The sequence below is a fragment of the Elgaria multicarinata genome, chromosome 6 (genome assembly GCF_023053635.1).
Source record: "Elgaria multicarinata webbii isolate HBS135686 ecotype San Diego chromosome 6, rElgMul1.1.pri, whole genome shotgun sequence".
NCBI classification, from domain to species: domain Eukaryota; kingdom Metazoa; phylum Chordata; class Lepidosauria; order Squamata; family Anguidae; genus Elgaria; species Elgaria multicarinata.
The window spans coordinates 38,069,401-38,088,035 of record NC_086176.1 but is presented as its reverse complement, the minus strand read 5'-3'; the positions used below and the strand labels follow the sequence as shown (position 1 = coordinate 38,088,035).

The 18,635-nt window shown below is 37.9% G+C and overlaps 1 protein-coding gene across 13 annotated transcripts in view; it reads right to left on the bottom strand.

The window, feature by feature from the left end:
- The window catches only part of NFIB (nuclear factor I B), a 224,834-nt gene that overhangs the window by 3,155 nt on the left and 203,044 nt on the right, over nucleotides 1–18,635 (bottom strand). For 6 of the 13 annotated variants that reach the window (XM_063129245.1, XM_063129248.1, XM_063129256.1 and 3 more), the window contains 2 exons: nucleotides 15,022–15,110; nucleotides 1–4,331 (listed from right to left, as the gene is read on the bottom strand). The exon at nucleotides 1–4,331 is cut by the window's left edge and continues 3,155 nt beyond it. In XM_063129245.1, coding sequence (XP_062985315.1) covers nucleotides 4,202–4,331; nucleotides 15,022–15,110 — 219 coding nt within the window. In that variant the 3' untranslated portion in view covers nucleotides 1–4,201. Of the gene's footprint in view, nucleotides 4,335–15,021; nucleotides 15,125–18,635 lie in introns of those variants that run through there. The other 7 variants (XM_063129251.1, XM_063129249.1, XM_063129252.1 and 4 more) reach the window with 3 other exon arrangements.

Here is an 18,635-nt window from a genome sequence, read left to right as displayed (position 1 = left end):
AAGGGGGGGGGGGATATTTCACAGAGCAAGTTAGCACTTTATAAATAAGAATGTCTTACCTATTTATATATTTTTTATAAATCCATTCCAGGATTATATGAAAAAGTTCAGTTGAGACTATGCCTTTAACAGGGATCAGGATCATTTAAACTATTGCACTTTAAAGTCTGAACTCATCTTTTTTTCATCCTGCTTCACTGTTCCGTGTTTAAGAAGCGTCCTGCTGAATAGCTAACAATTGTAGTCCCCCAGTTAACTTTAACTATACAGTTCATACCTGCTTAGTATTAAATAATGAAATGAGAGAATACATTATCTATTTTATTGGGCCACCGGCTAAAGGATTCTCAATGAGACCTGCTTGTACGTGTCAGTTATTCCCAACAGCCATTTATTTAGTGAATTAATTCACTTACATTAGGGCTCAGAAAAAAAGAGCCAGTGTTTGGTTGGTTTCATTTTTGATTTTGTTAAATTCAAACGCTACCATTAAAAAAAAAATATCTTCCTACAATTTTGCAATTGCCATGAGGGTTTACAGATGCAACACTCTCCGAAAATGTTCTATTGATGCAGCCCCCAAATTGGAAATCAGGACAGGGGAGCTCGAGAGAAAGACCATGCCCATGCTGTTGCTGTCACGTTCATTACCATTTTAAAGAGGATTCAAAAAGGAGAAAACAACAGTTACTGCAGCATTCACCATCGGTGGTGACTCAACATCCACACAGTGACCCCACAAATAAAGTGGGGCTTTTGAGTCCACTTTACTTTTTGTTAATTTTTTTCAGTGGCAGCCCTGAGCACTGTTGATCAAGCTGGTTTACAAAATTCAGAGCAATTTCAATAGTGGTTTCTGATACAGCATTAGGAAGCTGCTGTGAAAAAAAGAAAGAAAGTGAAACACCATGATTCACATGCAATAATCTGTTGCAAGCACCTTTATGTCCCTAAAGGATTTATAATTTCAGGATGCTTTTCTCTCAAATCCTTTTTTTTCCAAGGAGGATATATTTGAAAGGATTATTTCATCATAACTTTATTATAATAGTTAAAACTGCCTGCTGAAGCCAGTGGCAGATAAAAATTGTACCTCAAGATCTGTGAGCAGCTTCTCAATTTACATTTTGTATTCAGGAACAGATACCCAAGGACAACATAAATACTATCATGCCAGCTGTGAAGATCATACAGATTACACCTGTACAAACAATAGTGTTACATTGGGGGGGGCAATTTGTGATTATATTGGTCAGTTTTCCTGGCTCTCAGCCCAGTGCCCGGGCGTTGTATGGGCACTTGTCACAATAGAGCGGTAGGAAGATTGGTGTGATCTTAATCACCTCCCATATACAGAATACTAATGTCTACATAGGTTTTTTCTCTTTAAAATATGCCCAATCCTCATCACCACTTCCATGGAATTTAAGATTCCAGCTACATCTTACAACTAGTCGCATGGGAAGGAGTCACTGCTCTGCTTCTTTGGAACCTTGATGTAGCACAACTGTTTCTATAGGCAAGTAAGGCAAGAAAGGAATGAAGCACCGGTTCACTGCTTCCTTTCCTGCCGATGCCAGGAACATAATGTTGAAAGAGAGCCCCATGTAACAAACTAAAAGCACTAGCTCCTTGTAAGGAGGAAGGGGTCATGTTGACATCCTTTTCGTTGGCAGAGTGGGGAGCCCTTCAAGGTCTTAAGCAAGTGGAGCTGGCTGCTTTCCATGTGAATAATTGTAATATGTAGCAAGGCTCTTAGAGAAAGAGCCCTTCACAATGACACGGTACATATGCATTTTGTACTTGGGTACTATGTGCTGAAATACAAAATGTAGCAGGATAAGACGCCTTTGGAGGACAAAAGTCTTATTAGTATCTATTGTGTATGTGATTCTGTCCTCAAAATATTTTTATGCCATGGCCTAGGACGCTATATCTTTGCAAAATTTTAAAAGGCTTTGGCTCTCTGTGGGTTTTGATGCCTCAAAATGAAAAAAGAGTAATTTTCCCCTCAAGTCAAGTCTGCCTCCAACAGAATCCTTTATTTATTTTTTACTTATTTATTTATCTATCTATCTATCTTTCATTATCATCATTATTACCACTATCATTTAAAACCAGAAATGAGTTCAGCTTGCACCCCAGGTGGAAAGTTAAAAAGAGGACACCTTTTTTGAGATTTTTATCACAGTAGGCAGAAGAGTCGCTTTGTAGCCCTCACCCAGCCAATGGTGCACTGCTTCACAGCTACACTGTCAAGTGTTAAAAATACTCCCCACCCACCCCAGAATATATAGATATATGTATGTATAAAAAAAAAAATCCCCTGTCCATCTCTTAGTACACAAAAGGACCTCATCACACTGCAAAAACAGCAGTACCCACTTTGGTCAATTAAAACAAACAAAGAAAACGAACAAACAAAAAGCATACATTAATCTTTTGTCTTTTAAATCTGTGTACTTACCTATAATAACCAATACAGCTAAAAGCACTACCTACATAGGCAAAACTTGGTATTGCATAATTCGTATAAATTTGAATCCCCTCCCCCCAATATTAATTGGAAGATGAAAAACATGAAAGATTAATAGAAAAAACACCAAAATACTGAAAATATTGCTGGTCGATTACAATTTTTAAGCGGCAACTATACACAGCCATGATATGCTTTATAAATGTGAGATAAAGTTATAACTGCTTAAAAAATCCATGATGTCACTTTTTTTTTTCCGTTTTCCCATCTGGAGTACAAAATATTTTGTCATAAAAATGGTAAAGATTTAAAATGATAATAAATGCAGCAAAACAAGTGTAGTGATGTCACTTTTTAGATTTCAAGGCAAGGCACGTTATGTGGACATTATAACTTCGTGCAAATTAGGATTACTGGATAGAGTAGTTTTAATTATTATTATTTTTTATAGAGACATAGAGGCAAAATGTATCTGCCCATGCACATTACTGTCAATACGAGAAATCTGTCAAACAAGGCTAATTTCTGAGAGCACCATGCAAGTTTTCAGCACCCTGTCATTAGGCTTTTTTAAAGAGTGCATTTTTAAAAAATATATTTCAATTCCCCCAACCCAACAACCTGGCAGTCCCATTTGTAAACTGTAAGCTTTGCCCCTGTGACATGGATTTACCTCTCTCCGTCTCTGTGATGAAGGTTTTATAGAACCTTTCCTATTCTCTATGGGTTCTTGATCCAACCAGTAACTTTAAATAAATAAGATACCTCAACGGAGGCAGAAGCTAAATCAACATAAGTGCTGTGTTTCAATTAATTTCTTTTTCTCAAGTACATGATCTGTCTTGATTTAATTAATGCCTTTCAATGCCCCCCCTTTAAAAACTGAGGGGAAAATAAATTTGTTCGAAATACTTTTGAAATTCTTGTTTTTTTAATCCCCTCAATTTAGAGTCCAAGGGCTAAAGGACTTATAACAATGATCCCCTTTAGATATAATTTTTAAATTGCACTTGCCTCTAAGTGTTTTCCTCGGTGGGGGAAATTCTTTTTTAGTGTCTTTCTCTTTTTGTTTTTACTGTCATATGAGAAGATACACTTCTTTTCAAACCTAAAGTAAGGCATTGATTCTATAAAATGCCTGCTTATTTAAATGACTTCCTGAAAATTTTAAACTGGGTAACACACAAGGAAAAGATTGGGTTAAGGGCCAAAGTTAAATAAATTTGGGTTGATAACTAAAGGCTAAATTTTTTTGTTTTTTTTTTCCATTAAAAAAAAAAACATTTAGAAATCAGAGTGCTGAGAAAAACTGGCTCATGGCCCTCATTCTCCTGCAGCTCCGTGGATGCCTCCTAGCCTTTGTTTTGAGAGCTAACTAGGAATAGTGATCCCATGCGTAAACAACAAGAATACTAAACCAATAAACTAGCTTATCATGCAAATATTAAGGCATCTAGAAAGTCAGTTAAAATATATTGTCAGAGACAGAACATCTATTTCCCAGTGGATTTCATAGAACAAAGGCTACTTAAAAGGAGCATCTTTCTACTCTTCAGTGAAATATCGTCGACCCTTTTTGTTTTTTTAAACACCATTACAGTTTCAACCTTAAGGGAATTAGTGATTGTAAGTGCTGCAATTGCTGGTCTATGTTTCTTCTTTCTTCATTTTTTTTTGTCCCGTTTTCCTTTCTTTTATAGTTATTTTGTTCAGTTACGATCTCCCTCAGTTGCTTGTTTCTGCTTGAAGGAAAGGCTCTCCAATTAGGTTCAAACCATAATTTTGGACATTTGTGGGCAGGATTGGTGTCCTGTTTGATACTTGAAAAGGGACCAAGCTAGCCCAGGTACCAGGACTGCTGAGGGAAAAGAAAAGAGAGAGAAGAATAAATATAAAGTGTAGCATCAAGAATGAACAAGAATGAACATTTGAGTGCCCCTCAGTCGTATATTCTGACAGCCATTCTAACCTCATTTCACAGTTAAACTTAAATATGCATCTGCAGTTTGCTAAGAGTGTTCATCATTCTAACAGCTCAATCCTAAACCAGCTAAACCAGTGAGTAAATGCTCTGGCTTGGGATATATTGATTTTTGCACCAAAGTAGTTTCACAAAATGGCTTATTCTCTCTGTGCAGAATATTATGTGAGCATAGCAGGCCGACGAGTCAATGCTGATATTTAATTATTTACCTGTTGAATGGAAGGCTAAGCCTAGACAGAAACTGGTAATGTGAAGCCACCTTAGTTGGTTATTTTTTAGGAGTAAGATGGTGAACGTATGAATCTGAGCTATTATTTTCTTAAGACCAGTAACTTTCTAATGACTGTACTGAGGAACAAAAAACATTTTTGTGGGTAAAAAAACAAACTAGTATTAATAACAACTTTCACAATTAATACTTGAGTTTCGAGGAGCAGTGGATCTTTTTTCAATTTTGGGGAGGGAGAAATATTCAATGAAAATAAATTGTAGTAACTGGCAAATAGGATTGTTGTTTCAGTATGACCAACAAATTTAATGTAGATGTTCTCAAACCTTATGACTGTGTTAAAATAAACCATGCAACATATTTGTCAATATTATTTATGACAAAGAAAGGATAAATCTTGTATGTTGACATTATGCAGATCCCACAAGAATTGTATAAACCTCTGACCAGCAGTAGGTTGGGCAGAGGCTTATAACCTGAGAATTACAGAATTTTTTGCTAATATTAAGTTTGCCCACTGGGAAAGGGAGCCACCATGGAGCTTTCTACAGCAACTGGGAAGGGCTGGGGTTGTTTATGGAAGGAGGAGATCCACATTCAGGATATCCTCTTCCAAGCTCAGAGCTGTCTCTGGCCTCAGAGGAGGACCTCTGAAGCATCCTCTGGCATTTCAGATGCTATCTAGAGGCCACAGAATTGCTCTCTAAAGAAATGATTAATAATACATTGTTGACACAATACTGCTTAATGCCTGGAGTCCTCTTCTATCACTGATAAATGTTTACCAAGTTCACTTTTGTAGCAATAGTGAAGAATGGGGACAAATGCAGACAGAACACAGAGAAGTTAAGTAGACTGCTTCATACAAGGAAGTCTGTTTTGTTTATGGCACCTGAAGGCATGTCACATATAAATAATATCTTAACTGAAATCTGTCCCTTTTATAAAACACACACTTCACAATCCTTCTTTGTATGCCTAACTCTAATAATAATAGTAAAATTTAAAACTTCATCCATCACCTGTATATTTTTATTGTATGAGAGGGAGAATAATGGGCTTGGAAGTGAACAGATTGCTTAGGTAGAGCTGTCAGGCCAGTCAAATTCTGGAGAGTTGTGGGGAACTTGGGAGAACTCATACCATCAGCTCCTGAAAGGAGCATCAATGGCCTAAGAGGTCTGCTGGGACAGCCTGCTCCTTCCCTGGGCTTCTTGAGAACTGTGTGCCCTGAGGAAAGACAGAAGTAAGGAAGCCAGGCTGGGGAGCTCAAGTCATTAGCTCCTGAACAGAGAACTTCAATTGGCCTTTGAGAACTATATTTTGGTGTTTATTTGGATTCTTTAAATATTCTTTTTGGTAACATTTGCTTGTTTGTTTCAACATTTTAAAATTGCAACCTGCTTTGAGTGCCTTGGTGGAAATATATAAATGTATTATTTACATGCATTAAATAAATAAATAAATAAATAAATAAATAAAGTACCATCATTTCCAGGAGCTCTATATGGAAAAATAGGTATCTGCTGGAGCAGTCACCCCCCCACACACACACCCCAATACTATGCTTCTGAAAATTATGGTACATAACCAATCACTCAACATCATTCCAAGGAACATCCCTGGACCTATTTTAAAACATGGAGTATGTGCCATGCTTCTTGTTGTTTTAAAAGGGAGGGGGGGAGAGAAAAGAGCCCTCATACCACTTTGTAACTTTAAACTTGAAAGGTGTGACTGCGTATGACCTTTGCACAGCCTTCTGTTTAGGAATGTGGTATTCTGACTGTTTATATAACAAAGTCCTCCACTTATCCCGAGCTAGTGTAGCCAGGGCCCAGGAGAAATGTGTAACATGGCCCCATTTCTTTCCTCCTCCTTACAAAATGTGTCTGCTTTGAAAAACTGAAGATTGCTTAGTGTTTTTTTTAGCTTTGTTAGGGAGTTTCTTCTGAATTAGACATAAGTGAGAAATGCCTATTAGACATTGCTTCCTGTTCCTAGGCTCTAGTGATCATTCTTCTATGCACATTGGGGACCAGAGGCCTAACTTGTTTGCTCACGTAAGTTTGGGGCTTGTAAAACCTATGAGCGCCATTGGCTTCTACTGTCCCTGCAAAGGTCCTGATTATAATAGTGCTCATTCCTCCATCCTGCTGCCAGTCAGCTGTGGCATCTGTTTGTTCCTCATGTCTGTGCACAGGAAGTGCCATACATGGGGCCACTTCTCTCTTCCTCTCTCCTTCCCTCAAGCTACAGGTCCTAGAGTTTCCTATAAAAGCTCTGCCCCCTCCACCCTGCCAAGCAGGCCATCAGCAGGCAGCTCATTCTAAATGTTGCTTGTTCTGTTCTAGCACTGCTTTCTTTTGTCTCGAGGAAATCTCACAAGACATGGACACCACACATAGATATGGAGAAATAAGGTCGCTTAAACATCCTGAGCATGATCTACAAAATGGATACAACATGGCCCCACCCGCTTCCTGCTCCTAGCCCTCCCTGTGGTGTGGAAGTTACTGGGGACTTTGGGAGGAGGTGGGGAGTAATATAGGAAGCTGCCTTATACTGACATTTTACACATACCAAGAGGAGGAAAATGAAGCTAGATGTGGGGTGGCAACCAGACTTGGGTGGGAGGGCCAGATGATTCTCCATGGGCCAAATTATGTTAAAGGTGTGGGACCTTGCCTCCAATGAGACCAGGCAGGTGCATCATGAGGATGATCCTCCTGGCATCTCTGCCAGGAACTGGCTTCACTGTGCATGGAGAAGAGGACACATGGCAGGTGAAGCTCAGCTTCTCTTGTCCTTTGTCTTCCCCCACATAGGAAAGGAGGATGAGTGTAGGCCTCTAATCCGGCACATGCAGGAAAGTGCTATTGAAGCCCCTCATTTGTGGTCCCAGAAAACCTGATGCTGGGTCTCAAGGTCAAGATTGTAGATTGATTCTATGGCCAATATTCAGCACCCCTTACATTCTTCACTTTCACAAAGTTCACTGCTCCCCTTACCAGTAGTGGTCATTGCTATGGTGTCACCACGTAAGTGCAACTATGAATTACGAGGATGTAAGAGTGGCACACACGACACTGAGATGCAATTTTCAATTACAGTGATGTGCATATGTTGTAGTTTGGCTATTGGAGAAAAATCAGGAGTGTATTAAGATGCTGGATTTTGGTCCATACAAATAACAGTATTATAGGCTGCAATCCTGAGTCCACTAGTGCATTCAAGGCTTTGAGCACAGCAACAGCTAATGAGTTTATAAACTGAGAAGCCACTTTACCTTTGTTCATTGGCGTGTATGAGAGAGCCAGTGGAAAGTAACCTAAGTGCTAGGGATCCAGTATGTATGATATATTCAATTTATGTGTGTTAAGACCTTGGCAATTAACATGGTTATCTTGATGTTGGAGAAATTTCTGAATATATAAACTGACCCTGAAAATCTGCAAGTGCACAGTAATCTGATAATAATAAACAAAGTTTAAAACTGAAAACTTCTAGCATCGTGTTCTCTAATATGAGGCATGTACGGTTTCTTAGGCCTACTATCCATTGACTTTGTATGGGCAATGCCACACTTGTTTATAAGTCAAATATTAGAATTGTTATCCTCGGTACCCCATGAATGGGACACATATTCTCATCATTTTTTCCTTCACTGTGATTTGGGTGTCGTATATCTTTCTTTTTTGTTTTGAGAGGGGAAAACACCTATTGTTACCTTATAATTTCAGATATGAAAAATAATGTCTCCATTATTTGGTTTTTTTAGGAAGAGACAGTGCAGCTACACTTATATGTGCAGTTTTGAAATACAGCACAGAAGAGGTTAACCAAAAGCATTTAAACTCCCAGGGTGCCAATTCCTGTTTCGCTAACACAACCCTGATTTGCTTCTTCTCAAAGGTTATTTTTAAAAACAAGTAATAATCACACAAGAACTTACTATTCTTCCCTCTCCCCAATGTTCTGTAACTTTTTTACACACTTTGTACAGTAGTTCATTAGAAACTGCCTTTGCAGGAACTTATGTAAATAACAATTAGCATTGTATGTATTTGGTTTAATAAACATTATGCTAAATACCCATTAAAATATGGTTTACAAACTAAAAAAAAATTTTTTATGGTTGGGGAAGACACAATGTAAAATAAAATTAAATGGTGATATTCTAGAATCACCAGGAGATTAACAGAGTACTTTCCAATTGGGAGGTGTTTTTTGTTTTTTTAAAAAATGTGCTTTTCCTTCCTCCAAAACAGTTTAAATCATCTGACAGGAAACATGAGATTAAGTTTATCCTACCTAAGTGAACAAAGGAGTGCTCAAAACGAGTAACTGGTCTGCTGCAGACTGGGAACTTTTCTAATCCTGCTGGAATCTTTAGTGCAACTCTCAAAATATAGCTGGAAAAGTTGTTTTCTTTTTAACATTTTGTCTGTGGATCCCTCCTTTTTGGTCACATTGTAGTTTTTGCTGCTGCTTCCATAAAGGTTAACTTAAAGCTCCAAACATAATCATGTGGAAAATAGACATTATTGATTCCTATGGTCCATTGTTTCCCCATTCTAAGTCCCTGAAGTTCAAGTTCAATCTGGAATTACATCATGTCTGGTTTCTCCTGGTTACCAGACGGCTTGAGACGTGACCACAGCTACAGAAAAAACAAACAGCCTTCTTCACGCTTCGGCTCCCCTATCGATTCAAACAAACTTTTTTTCTCCCTCTCAAGTATGCTTCAAGTATGGAGCATGGTTAATTTAGAGATTAAGTTCCAAATTAGATTATCTAATGGCATCTTAATGGATTGCTGACCCATTTCCTGTGGGATGGCAGCATGCAAGTCTGGCTGGAATACAATTAATTTCTTAGGAAGTGTTCAGAAGATGTTTGCTTAGATGGAAAGGAAACATAATTCTCCGCACATCTTTCTTTATTAGAGAGTTGGGTGAAACTATAACAGAGATAGTGACAAACTGATAAATGCCAGAAATCCTTCCAGCTTCCCCACACGGCTAATGATTTTATCAGCAATGTTTTTATTTTATTGTTCTTATTTGAAAAAGTGGAGTTTGTATTTTTATCCCAAGCAAGTATATAATGTGGAAAGTGAACCCCTCTGGCTAACTGCACTGTTTATTGCCCAAAGTACAAACATTAAAAAAACTAACAGCTAAGAAGTTACTTGATATTGGCTTTTTGAAAGTTTGCATGTTGTTGGAATCTGAAATCTGCAAGGCTATTCGGACATAAAAAGTGGTTCCCAGCCTCCCTTCCCCCACAAACCAAAACTTACTCCATTCCACTGCCTTATCAGCATTATCATCACAGCCCTTCAGAGGGGCTGGGGGCAAAGAATGCTTCTCTAAAAAGTTTAACATTTTGAACACCCCTACGGCTAAAGCTGAAAAGGAAATTCAGCACTCTGAGAATACGGCTCTCCTCAGGAGCTCTAAGAACAAACCAGCTGTTGTGCTGTACTTCTGTGTCAAGATAACAAAGTGAAAGCAGGAAATGCTAGCCTAATGCCTGGGCACAGCGAAAGTAATGTTAAATTAGCAGTTAACCCTTCAAAACAGCATTGAAAGGGTTTGCTTTTCAAAAATAAATAAATTACAATACCTGACAATGAATGCCTTAACACTGTTACAGTTTTTGAAAGACTTGGAAGTAAACCCCAAATGTTCAAAACTACTAACAACCCAATCCTTTTGCAGCCCGGTTGTCACAATAACAGCATAGGAGCGGTTTAAAAATCAAACTTCATGAGTGCAGGTCCACACTGGAACCTTCTTGTATAAAGCTGTTTCTCCAAGTCAAGTGGTTCAGATAATTTTACAACACCATACATGCCCTCACATTGAGGCATTGCTGGATTTTAAACTAGATTCTAACTCAGTGTAGTTTTAATTCTTTCTGTTAGGATATTTAGCTTGTCAGACACAAAATGTTTGGCATTTAGTAATATTACAGTAATTCCTGTTCCCCACCCCCAGAGGAGAACATTTTTCTGTTCTGAACTGAAACAGAATCTGGCTTGCCCATTGTCAAAAAGAAATTTTATTTATTAAGACATTTGTATCCCGCCCTATATCACAAGGATATTTTTAAACGCTTAATATTTTGTGCTGTCCAAACAAACCCTCTCATGCATTCACTGAATATGTGTGAGGAGGTTCGGTCATCCCATAAATGTCCTCTGCACCTGGGTGGAATCGAAGCCAGGGTTTTAACGGGTTTTAAGTTGGGGATAGCAAGAAATGTTTTTTGCTTTGGGAGTGATCATACTTCCAATATTAAAAGATATTGTTTACAATTATAGGACAGAACGTTTGCCGTTTTTGCATATAGACATTCTTTGTCTAAAAATGAATGCTTTATCTAACATTGAAGCCCTCCCTTAAAGGAGACTGAAGTAAAAGGACTGCAAGCTTTCCTGCATCTGCAGGATATGATGATACGGCAATGATACAGGTTGCTATGCCCAACCCACGTTGCAGAGATCATAAAGCTATTCAGTATCAAGATGGAAGGAGAAAACAGTGCAGCCAAAGCTGATTGGGAAGCAGGAAAGCTACAAGCTCAAAGCATCAATGTTCTAGAGCTATATGACTCTCAGAGGCAGCCACTGTAATTATTACATCATTAGAGCTAATATTCCAGGAAATGAATCCGACAAATGTAAAGCCGTGGGCCAGTAAATGCAACTATGACAGCAACCTCCCGACCACATGGTGAATGAATAAACATATGCAGGATTTTGCACATTTCAAACCCCTACCCCCTGAAGAACAGTACCACTTCCAATCAACATCCCCAAAGTTTATTTCCCACCAATTGAGAAAATTCTATGGGGTCCCCAAATCACTTTCCCCGTCCCCATAAGACAAATAGCTTGATGAAGATGATTTTGTGCTAAAAAATGACCAGAAGGGAAAGGGTTAAAGCAGCCTCATTTGTCCTGTCTTTCCAGTGCTCAGACTGGCAGTCTGCCAACAAGGCTGCTTTTGGGTTTTGTTTTGTTTTTCAAAAGAACAACCATGGAGGGAAGTCAGAAGAACTCTATGTACTGCCTAGTTTATCGCCTAGTCACTTTTTATCCAGGCTTTAACTCAGATCCCTGAGAAACACCAAGCAGTTGGAGGGGTTGTGGACACAACTGGTTTCCCAACTTTGATCTAACCTATAGTTCAGGGGTGGGGCACTTATGAGCATCCAAAAGTTTTGACCTATAACTCCCATAATCCCTCACCACTGGCCATGTTGACCAGGGCTGATGGGAGTTGTAGGTCAAACATCTGGAGGGCCACAAATTGCCCACTCCTGCTCTAATGTATCACATATTTGTGGCCCTGCCTTGTCTTGATTTGAATCCCAGTAGGATTCTGATCCTTCCAAAGTGTTGCCATGATATCAATGTTTTTGACATGATGACTATAGCACATTTTAATACATTTGGTCTAGAACTATTTATCAGCAAAAGGATTACACAATCTGCAGAACACCTGGAGAATAAAAACAGTAGATAAGAACAAAATTAAAATAAGGATCAAAGTAGAGAACTGCAGGGCCAAGTCCTAGATTGGTTCTATTCTACACCTTTCACCTTGGATGAAAGCTTGAGCCAGTATTATTAACAAATTTACAGATCATATACAATTGGAAGGAACTGGAAACACTTTAGGACAGGTGAAAAATTAGTGCAATTGAGGGCTGGACTTAAAATGGTCAATTTTAAAATTAGTAAAAAGTATGGTACTATGGTATAAAAATGCCATTTTAGTCCTGTTTATGAACAAAATCATTATATCTAAGATTCAGGCCTTAGCTAGATCTAAGCTTTATTCTGGGATCGTCCAGGGGTCGTCCCTGCCTGCTCCCGGGATATCCTGTGTGTCATTTACATGAACAGGGATGACCCTGGGACGATCCCGGGATAAACCTTAGGTCTAGCTATGGCCTCAAATACTAATAAAAACCATGTTGATAACATCTGCATTTATGTCCAGTTATAGGCACCACAGTGCAGTTAGGATATTGATGACCTGGAAAGGAGCAAGAGATGAAGAATAGAAGGACAAGAAGGCAAATTATCTCAGGAAATTTGGCAGAATATTTAACCTAGAGAAAACAAGATTAAAGGAAAAAAGATTAACTGTTCAAATATTTGAAGATGATGAGACAAGTAATGGAGGAAAAACTGCTCATCCTTTCTGGTAAAGATAGGTCACAAAACCCACAATAATCACATACAGTTTAAATATTAGGAGGGAACACCTGAACAGTCAGAGCAGTTCAAAAGTAAGTTGTGATATGCTCTTCCTTAGAAAGGTTTTCAAGTCAATACTGGGTATGAGTCAAAAATACTTCAAGGCAGGTTATTGAAGTATATGACCCCACTGGCTTCATTCTACATCTAAGTTTAGATATAAAACCAACAAGCCTCATAGTACACTCTATTTATACAACATTGCTTGTTATAAAGAACACTTCCAGCACTTATAACATCATACAGATTCCAGCCACAGAGCTCACACTAACAGACAGTATCTCACTTTTATTGTGCATTACTATGCATTCTTCACAGGTATATGAAGAGGTATATCACAAAGATATCTTTGTAGAGGACTATGACGTTTCCTTCACATTTATGCCAAACTACACATTACACACATCATGTGTAATTTCCCCCCAAAAAACCAGCTACGGGAGGTTTCATTGGAAGCAGAGGAAGAGTATGTGGCAGAAACGTGCCACAAGCTGCTTTCTGCCTACAACTTTTTCCTTATGTGAAATGTGTGTATGTATGTGTGTGTGTGTGTGAGAGAGAGAGAGAGAGAGAGTGTGTGTGTGTGTGTATGTGTGAGAGAGAGAGAGATCTTGAGCACACACACCCTGCCCAAATAAGAATGCAAAATACTTAAGCAGCTCCCCTCTCCTGCCGTCAAGACTGCAAACATTTATGGCTGCTTTTTGTTTAAAAAATATCAAGGAAAATTAGACATGATTGGTGCATAAATGTTAGTTTGGCTCTTATAACTTCAAAGTAATTATAACAATCCTCTTATTACGTTAAATCAAGAGTTCTATATTAATTTCAATAGTGAAATAAAGTCATGACTGTACAGTCTCTCTCAGTATTACTGCTGTGCATGTTATTGAACAGCTAAAGAGAATCTAAATAAACAGTTTTGTACCTTCTGATCTCTTGAGGCAGAAAGCTATTCATTATTTATTTATTTATTTATTTATTGCATTTTTATGCCACCCAATAGCCGAAGCTCCCTGGGCGGTTCACAAAAACTAAAACCATTCAAAGTATAAAACAAACATTAGCAAGTTTCCCCAACAATTCTTGCAAACCACATGCTGCAGTTGACACAAGCCAATCATTCTTGGCCTTTAACAACATTATTTTATTAATTCACTTGAACATTCACTACGAAATTTTTATATGGATAGTATTTTCAATGTTTACTTCTGTTTCGTGACAAACTTTGCAACTGCGAATATTACAAGGCCACATATTAAAATGGGCCTCTTTAGTGATGAATGGACTATCACTGGAGATCACTGGATTGAATCATGACCAGCGTGAGCAGGGGCTCCATTTCCCAATGGGCTTTTCCCAGTCCTCCCACCACTGAAGCCCCCAGAAAATTTGCTCTTGAGGAGATCCCTCTGGAAAAGGAGGGAAAGAAAGAAAAAAACACTAATAAAATTAAGTGAGATACCATTTTGCAAGGAAAGGGTCAAGATTTTCCCCACAATTAGAATTAACTTAGTTATATGCCTCAACTAACAGGGTTACAAATTTTATATCTATCCAATATATCTCAAAGTAGTTTCACCTTACCTGCTAAGAAGTTTTTTATGAAAGGAAATGCTAAGAAAATGTATTTTAGTTCAGTTCTATATTAATGCTCTAAATTCATAACAACCAGTCCTACTGGATTCCTCAAATTGATTACCTTGGTATTATACATATACATTTCCCAAATTAGACACTTTCCATACTTGTCATTTATTTGTTTTAAAAATATATTGTTTCTTCATATAAACTTGTAAGTTTCAAAATGCAACTGTAAATGTTTAGCACTTTGTTTCTTTCTCTAAGTTCCATAAGCTTTACACTCGACAGCAAACATTTGGTATCTCAAGTGCTAAACAGAGTCATTTCAGCTAACCTAAAATGTGTAATTCAAAAGACGTTACAAAGATATTTTGTAGTTAAAATTTTGACAAATATATTCCTGGAGGCCAACTAAAACATATAATGAAGAACCCAAGATAGTTTAGGGTTGGAAATAATTAAAATTTTACCTTTGCCAAGTAATTCCCAATGTATCCTCATTGGCACTGGGGTATAAATGCCTGCCGTTTTGATTCATGGTCCAGTCACAAATCCTCAGCTGTCAATTGAAACCTAGCAGTCAGATATGGATCGAGCAGTACTACAGTTTTTAGTATTTAAATGAATGCATGCATACTAGCACTTTACATGGCACAAACCTTACATCCCAAGTAGTAGTAGTAGTAGTAGTAGTAGTGTAAAAACAAAAACAATTTTAAAAATAAAATCTGAACCCTTATTGTGCAAAATAAAACCCTACTTTTTCTCACATTAAGAAAATGATCCTTGTATGAGCTTCTCTATTAATAAAAGCATTAAAAGAGTAACTGGTATTCAGCAATCAATTATATTATTAACTGAGCTGGGGTGAAAAGAAATGTTAATGTTCAATAGTGAAATTTTAAAAAGAAAGAAAATAAAAACACTTGAAATCAATCAATTTACTAGAAAAAAAGGACAAAAAAATAATATATTGAAAGCATGCATTTGGTGGTACACAGACAACATGCAATTTATAAGAAAGACGACCAAAAAAATACATAATGACCTTATCTTACTGTTCAAGAAGGATGGAGGCATTTGTAATAGAGGGTGATTAATTTAGTGTTACTCAATATGGCTTCACTTAACATGCAGTGGTAAAATAATCTAATCTAGTTCTAGACTCGCAATAATAGCATTTAAAAAACTTTAAATACAATGAGGAATGCATTACATGTAAGCTGAAACAAATTCTTCCCAGATCAGCAAATCATTAGTACTGCTCTTCACAAAATTATGCATGTAACCCTATACAACCGTTTGTCTAGCAGCTGCCCTACAGTGCTAGTAGATTTCCTGAAAAGATAGAGTAATTATTTTTATGTTTGAGAAAATAAGCCTCATCTAGCCTTGTGAAGAAAACATAGGAAAAGTATGATTTTAATCTCTGCACACCCATGCTATAAATGACTTTAGCATACACCATGCATCATATGGCACTTTGAATTAAATAAGATAATGTGATGACTGTGATTAATGATATATAAATACAGTTTCTTTGTTTTCCCAGGAAAAACGTTAAGTGCCTCTAAAAGATCCATGTTATAGCTAAAGGAATGACTTTCACAGCAGTTCAATTTATTACAGTCCTTTCCTGAGAAACACATATGCTGAGGACAAGACAATATTACAGTCTTGACCCTGTCTGACTGTTGCACTCTTGCTTTCCTGCTGTTGAGTCGTCAGAAATGGAAACATGGACCTTCCTTGACTGTTTTCTTATTTATTATCTGAAGAACTCAGTGAGACCTTTTAAAAACAATCAGGAATATGAAATTAACCAGAAAAGGAACATTCCAGCCCAAAATAGTCCTCATGTGCAGCAACAACGGAAGAAATTATGCTCTGAGAAGGGTGTATTTTTAAAGTGAATCTGACCATGAGCTAAGGAAGGTGCTGACACATATGTAATGGTTCCCCCTACTTTTTCTTTTCAAAAATCCCTGCAATATCTAAAACTTCTTCTTAATCTTTGGTGAGGTTAAGTAACAATTTGGGATGTATATGGGCAAACTTGGAGCGGGGGTGGTGGTGGTAGAACAGGTAGGTGATCTAAATGGCACATATTCTTCTTTGGACTTCAGTCTACACATGGCCACCTAATGATGTATAAGGTTTGGTGCAAGTGCATCCATCTATATTTTCATTACAAAAATTTTATCTTCAATATTCATGTGTGAACCATTAAATCTACTCAGGCTCATTTCAGAGCTCACATCAAACTATAGTTTGTGATGTCTAAACTGACAAAACATGGTTTCTGATTGGCCGCAAACCAGAATCAGAAACCTTTATTTGAATGATTCGGTTCACATGTCATGGTTACCCAGGATATAAACAAATCCTGGCTAATCATGAACAAGCAGGAGTAAGTGAGATAAGAAACCCTGGAATTGAGGGTTGTTGTGAGAGTATCAACCTACAATTCCAGGTTTGAACATCAAAGCCAATAACTCAGGGATGGAGCATCCCTGGGTTGTTTAGCTCAGTGGGAGCAGCTAGGAGCCAGCACGCTCGCCTGCTACTGCTTCATTCACGATGTGTGATGTGTTTGCTGGACCAATGGGCTTTATAAACCATGGTTTCTGTTCATTATGGTTTGGCATGGTGTCTGAACTGACAAACAAGAGTTATGGGTATTTCTCTGTCTCTGGAAGACACTGCAGCTAGAGGCCAGAGGAAACAGAACATAAAAGCAGATAGGCAGCCTGAAATCGTTGTTTTCCTGAATGAAAACTCAACTCATGCTTTGCGTTCTAAACTATGGTTAGAACAAACCATAGTTTGGCATGATGTCGGCATTAACCAGAAACCAGGTTTGCACAGTCAATGCAGTTCACTGTGGCAGGGTTTGTTTGAGGATTAAACGATCCTCCAATAACCAATGGTTTGTTATAGGGTTATTTGAGGGTTGTTTAACACAATGGCAACTTCCCACAAGGTGTTGAATATGCAAAATGGCAGTCAGCACGCACCACAACCCAGTCGGGTTGCAATGGCAGTGATAATGTGAACTGGCCCATTGACTCTTAGCTAAACATGCCAAAAGTTGTTAATTTAAAACTTTAGAAATTGATACAATTGTATTGATAAGAAGGCATTAAAGTGTCAATAGACTGGCCTTATTAATAATGTCTTATCTTCTTATCAAAAACCGGGATAAATAACACATTTGTGATAGAATCTAAATGCCTTTGGTAATTTCAGCCATTCTTGAAGCATTCAGCACATATTGTTTGCACAAAATAGTTCTTAATTGTGTATTTGCATACACTTCAGTATCAATGCAGCCTTTCAGGAATGTTAAATTACACAAAATGCATGTATACACATATACAGAGGACCTTATCCAAAGATGTTGTATAGCAATAAGTTTCTGTTTGACATTACACATGCCATTCCCAATGCAATACTGGAAACACACTCACAATCCCAAATCTGGATGCAACAATCCAGTTCATCCCTCTTACTGGACCAGGAAAAAGCAAAAGACAGAAACATACTGTAAACCTATATTCTTGTAAATGGTTATAGCTTCATAGTCAGACCCACCTTATATACACGACCTGTTCTCAAGTTAGTAAATCCATTAATATTTGTGTTGCTATCAGCTGCATACGAAAATAGCAGCTGAAATCCTAAGAAACCCATTGGGGTTGGGGGGACCACATGTCTACTTGCCCTCCCTTTCAAGCTATATACTGGCATGCTGCTTTGAATGTTGCTCTTGGGAGTCCCTGAACTGCAGGATCACACACACTTATTATTTTATTTTCTAGGGGCTGTATCTAATGCTGTCCAGCAGAACACCTTCCCACTCCCACCTGGGGGATGTGCTGAAATAGGTTTGAGAGCTGCATTAAGCTGCTGGAAGAGAAGTAATATGAAACTTTCTGTTGTATGAGCAGACATGTTGGATGTTGCCTGAAGATCAATTTGCTTTTGTGCCTTCAAATATAAAAATGTAACTACATAAGAGAGCAGGTACTACATAGCAGATAAGTGTGTGTGAATTATGAGCCAGAAGTCCTTGCTTCAAATC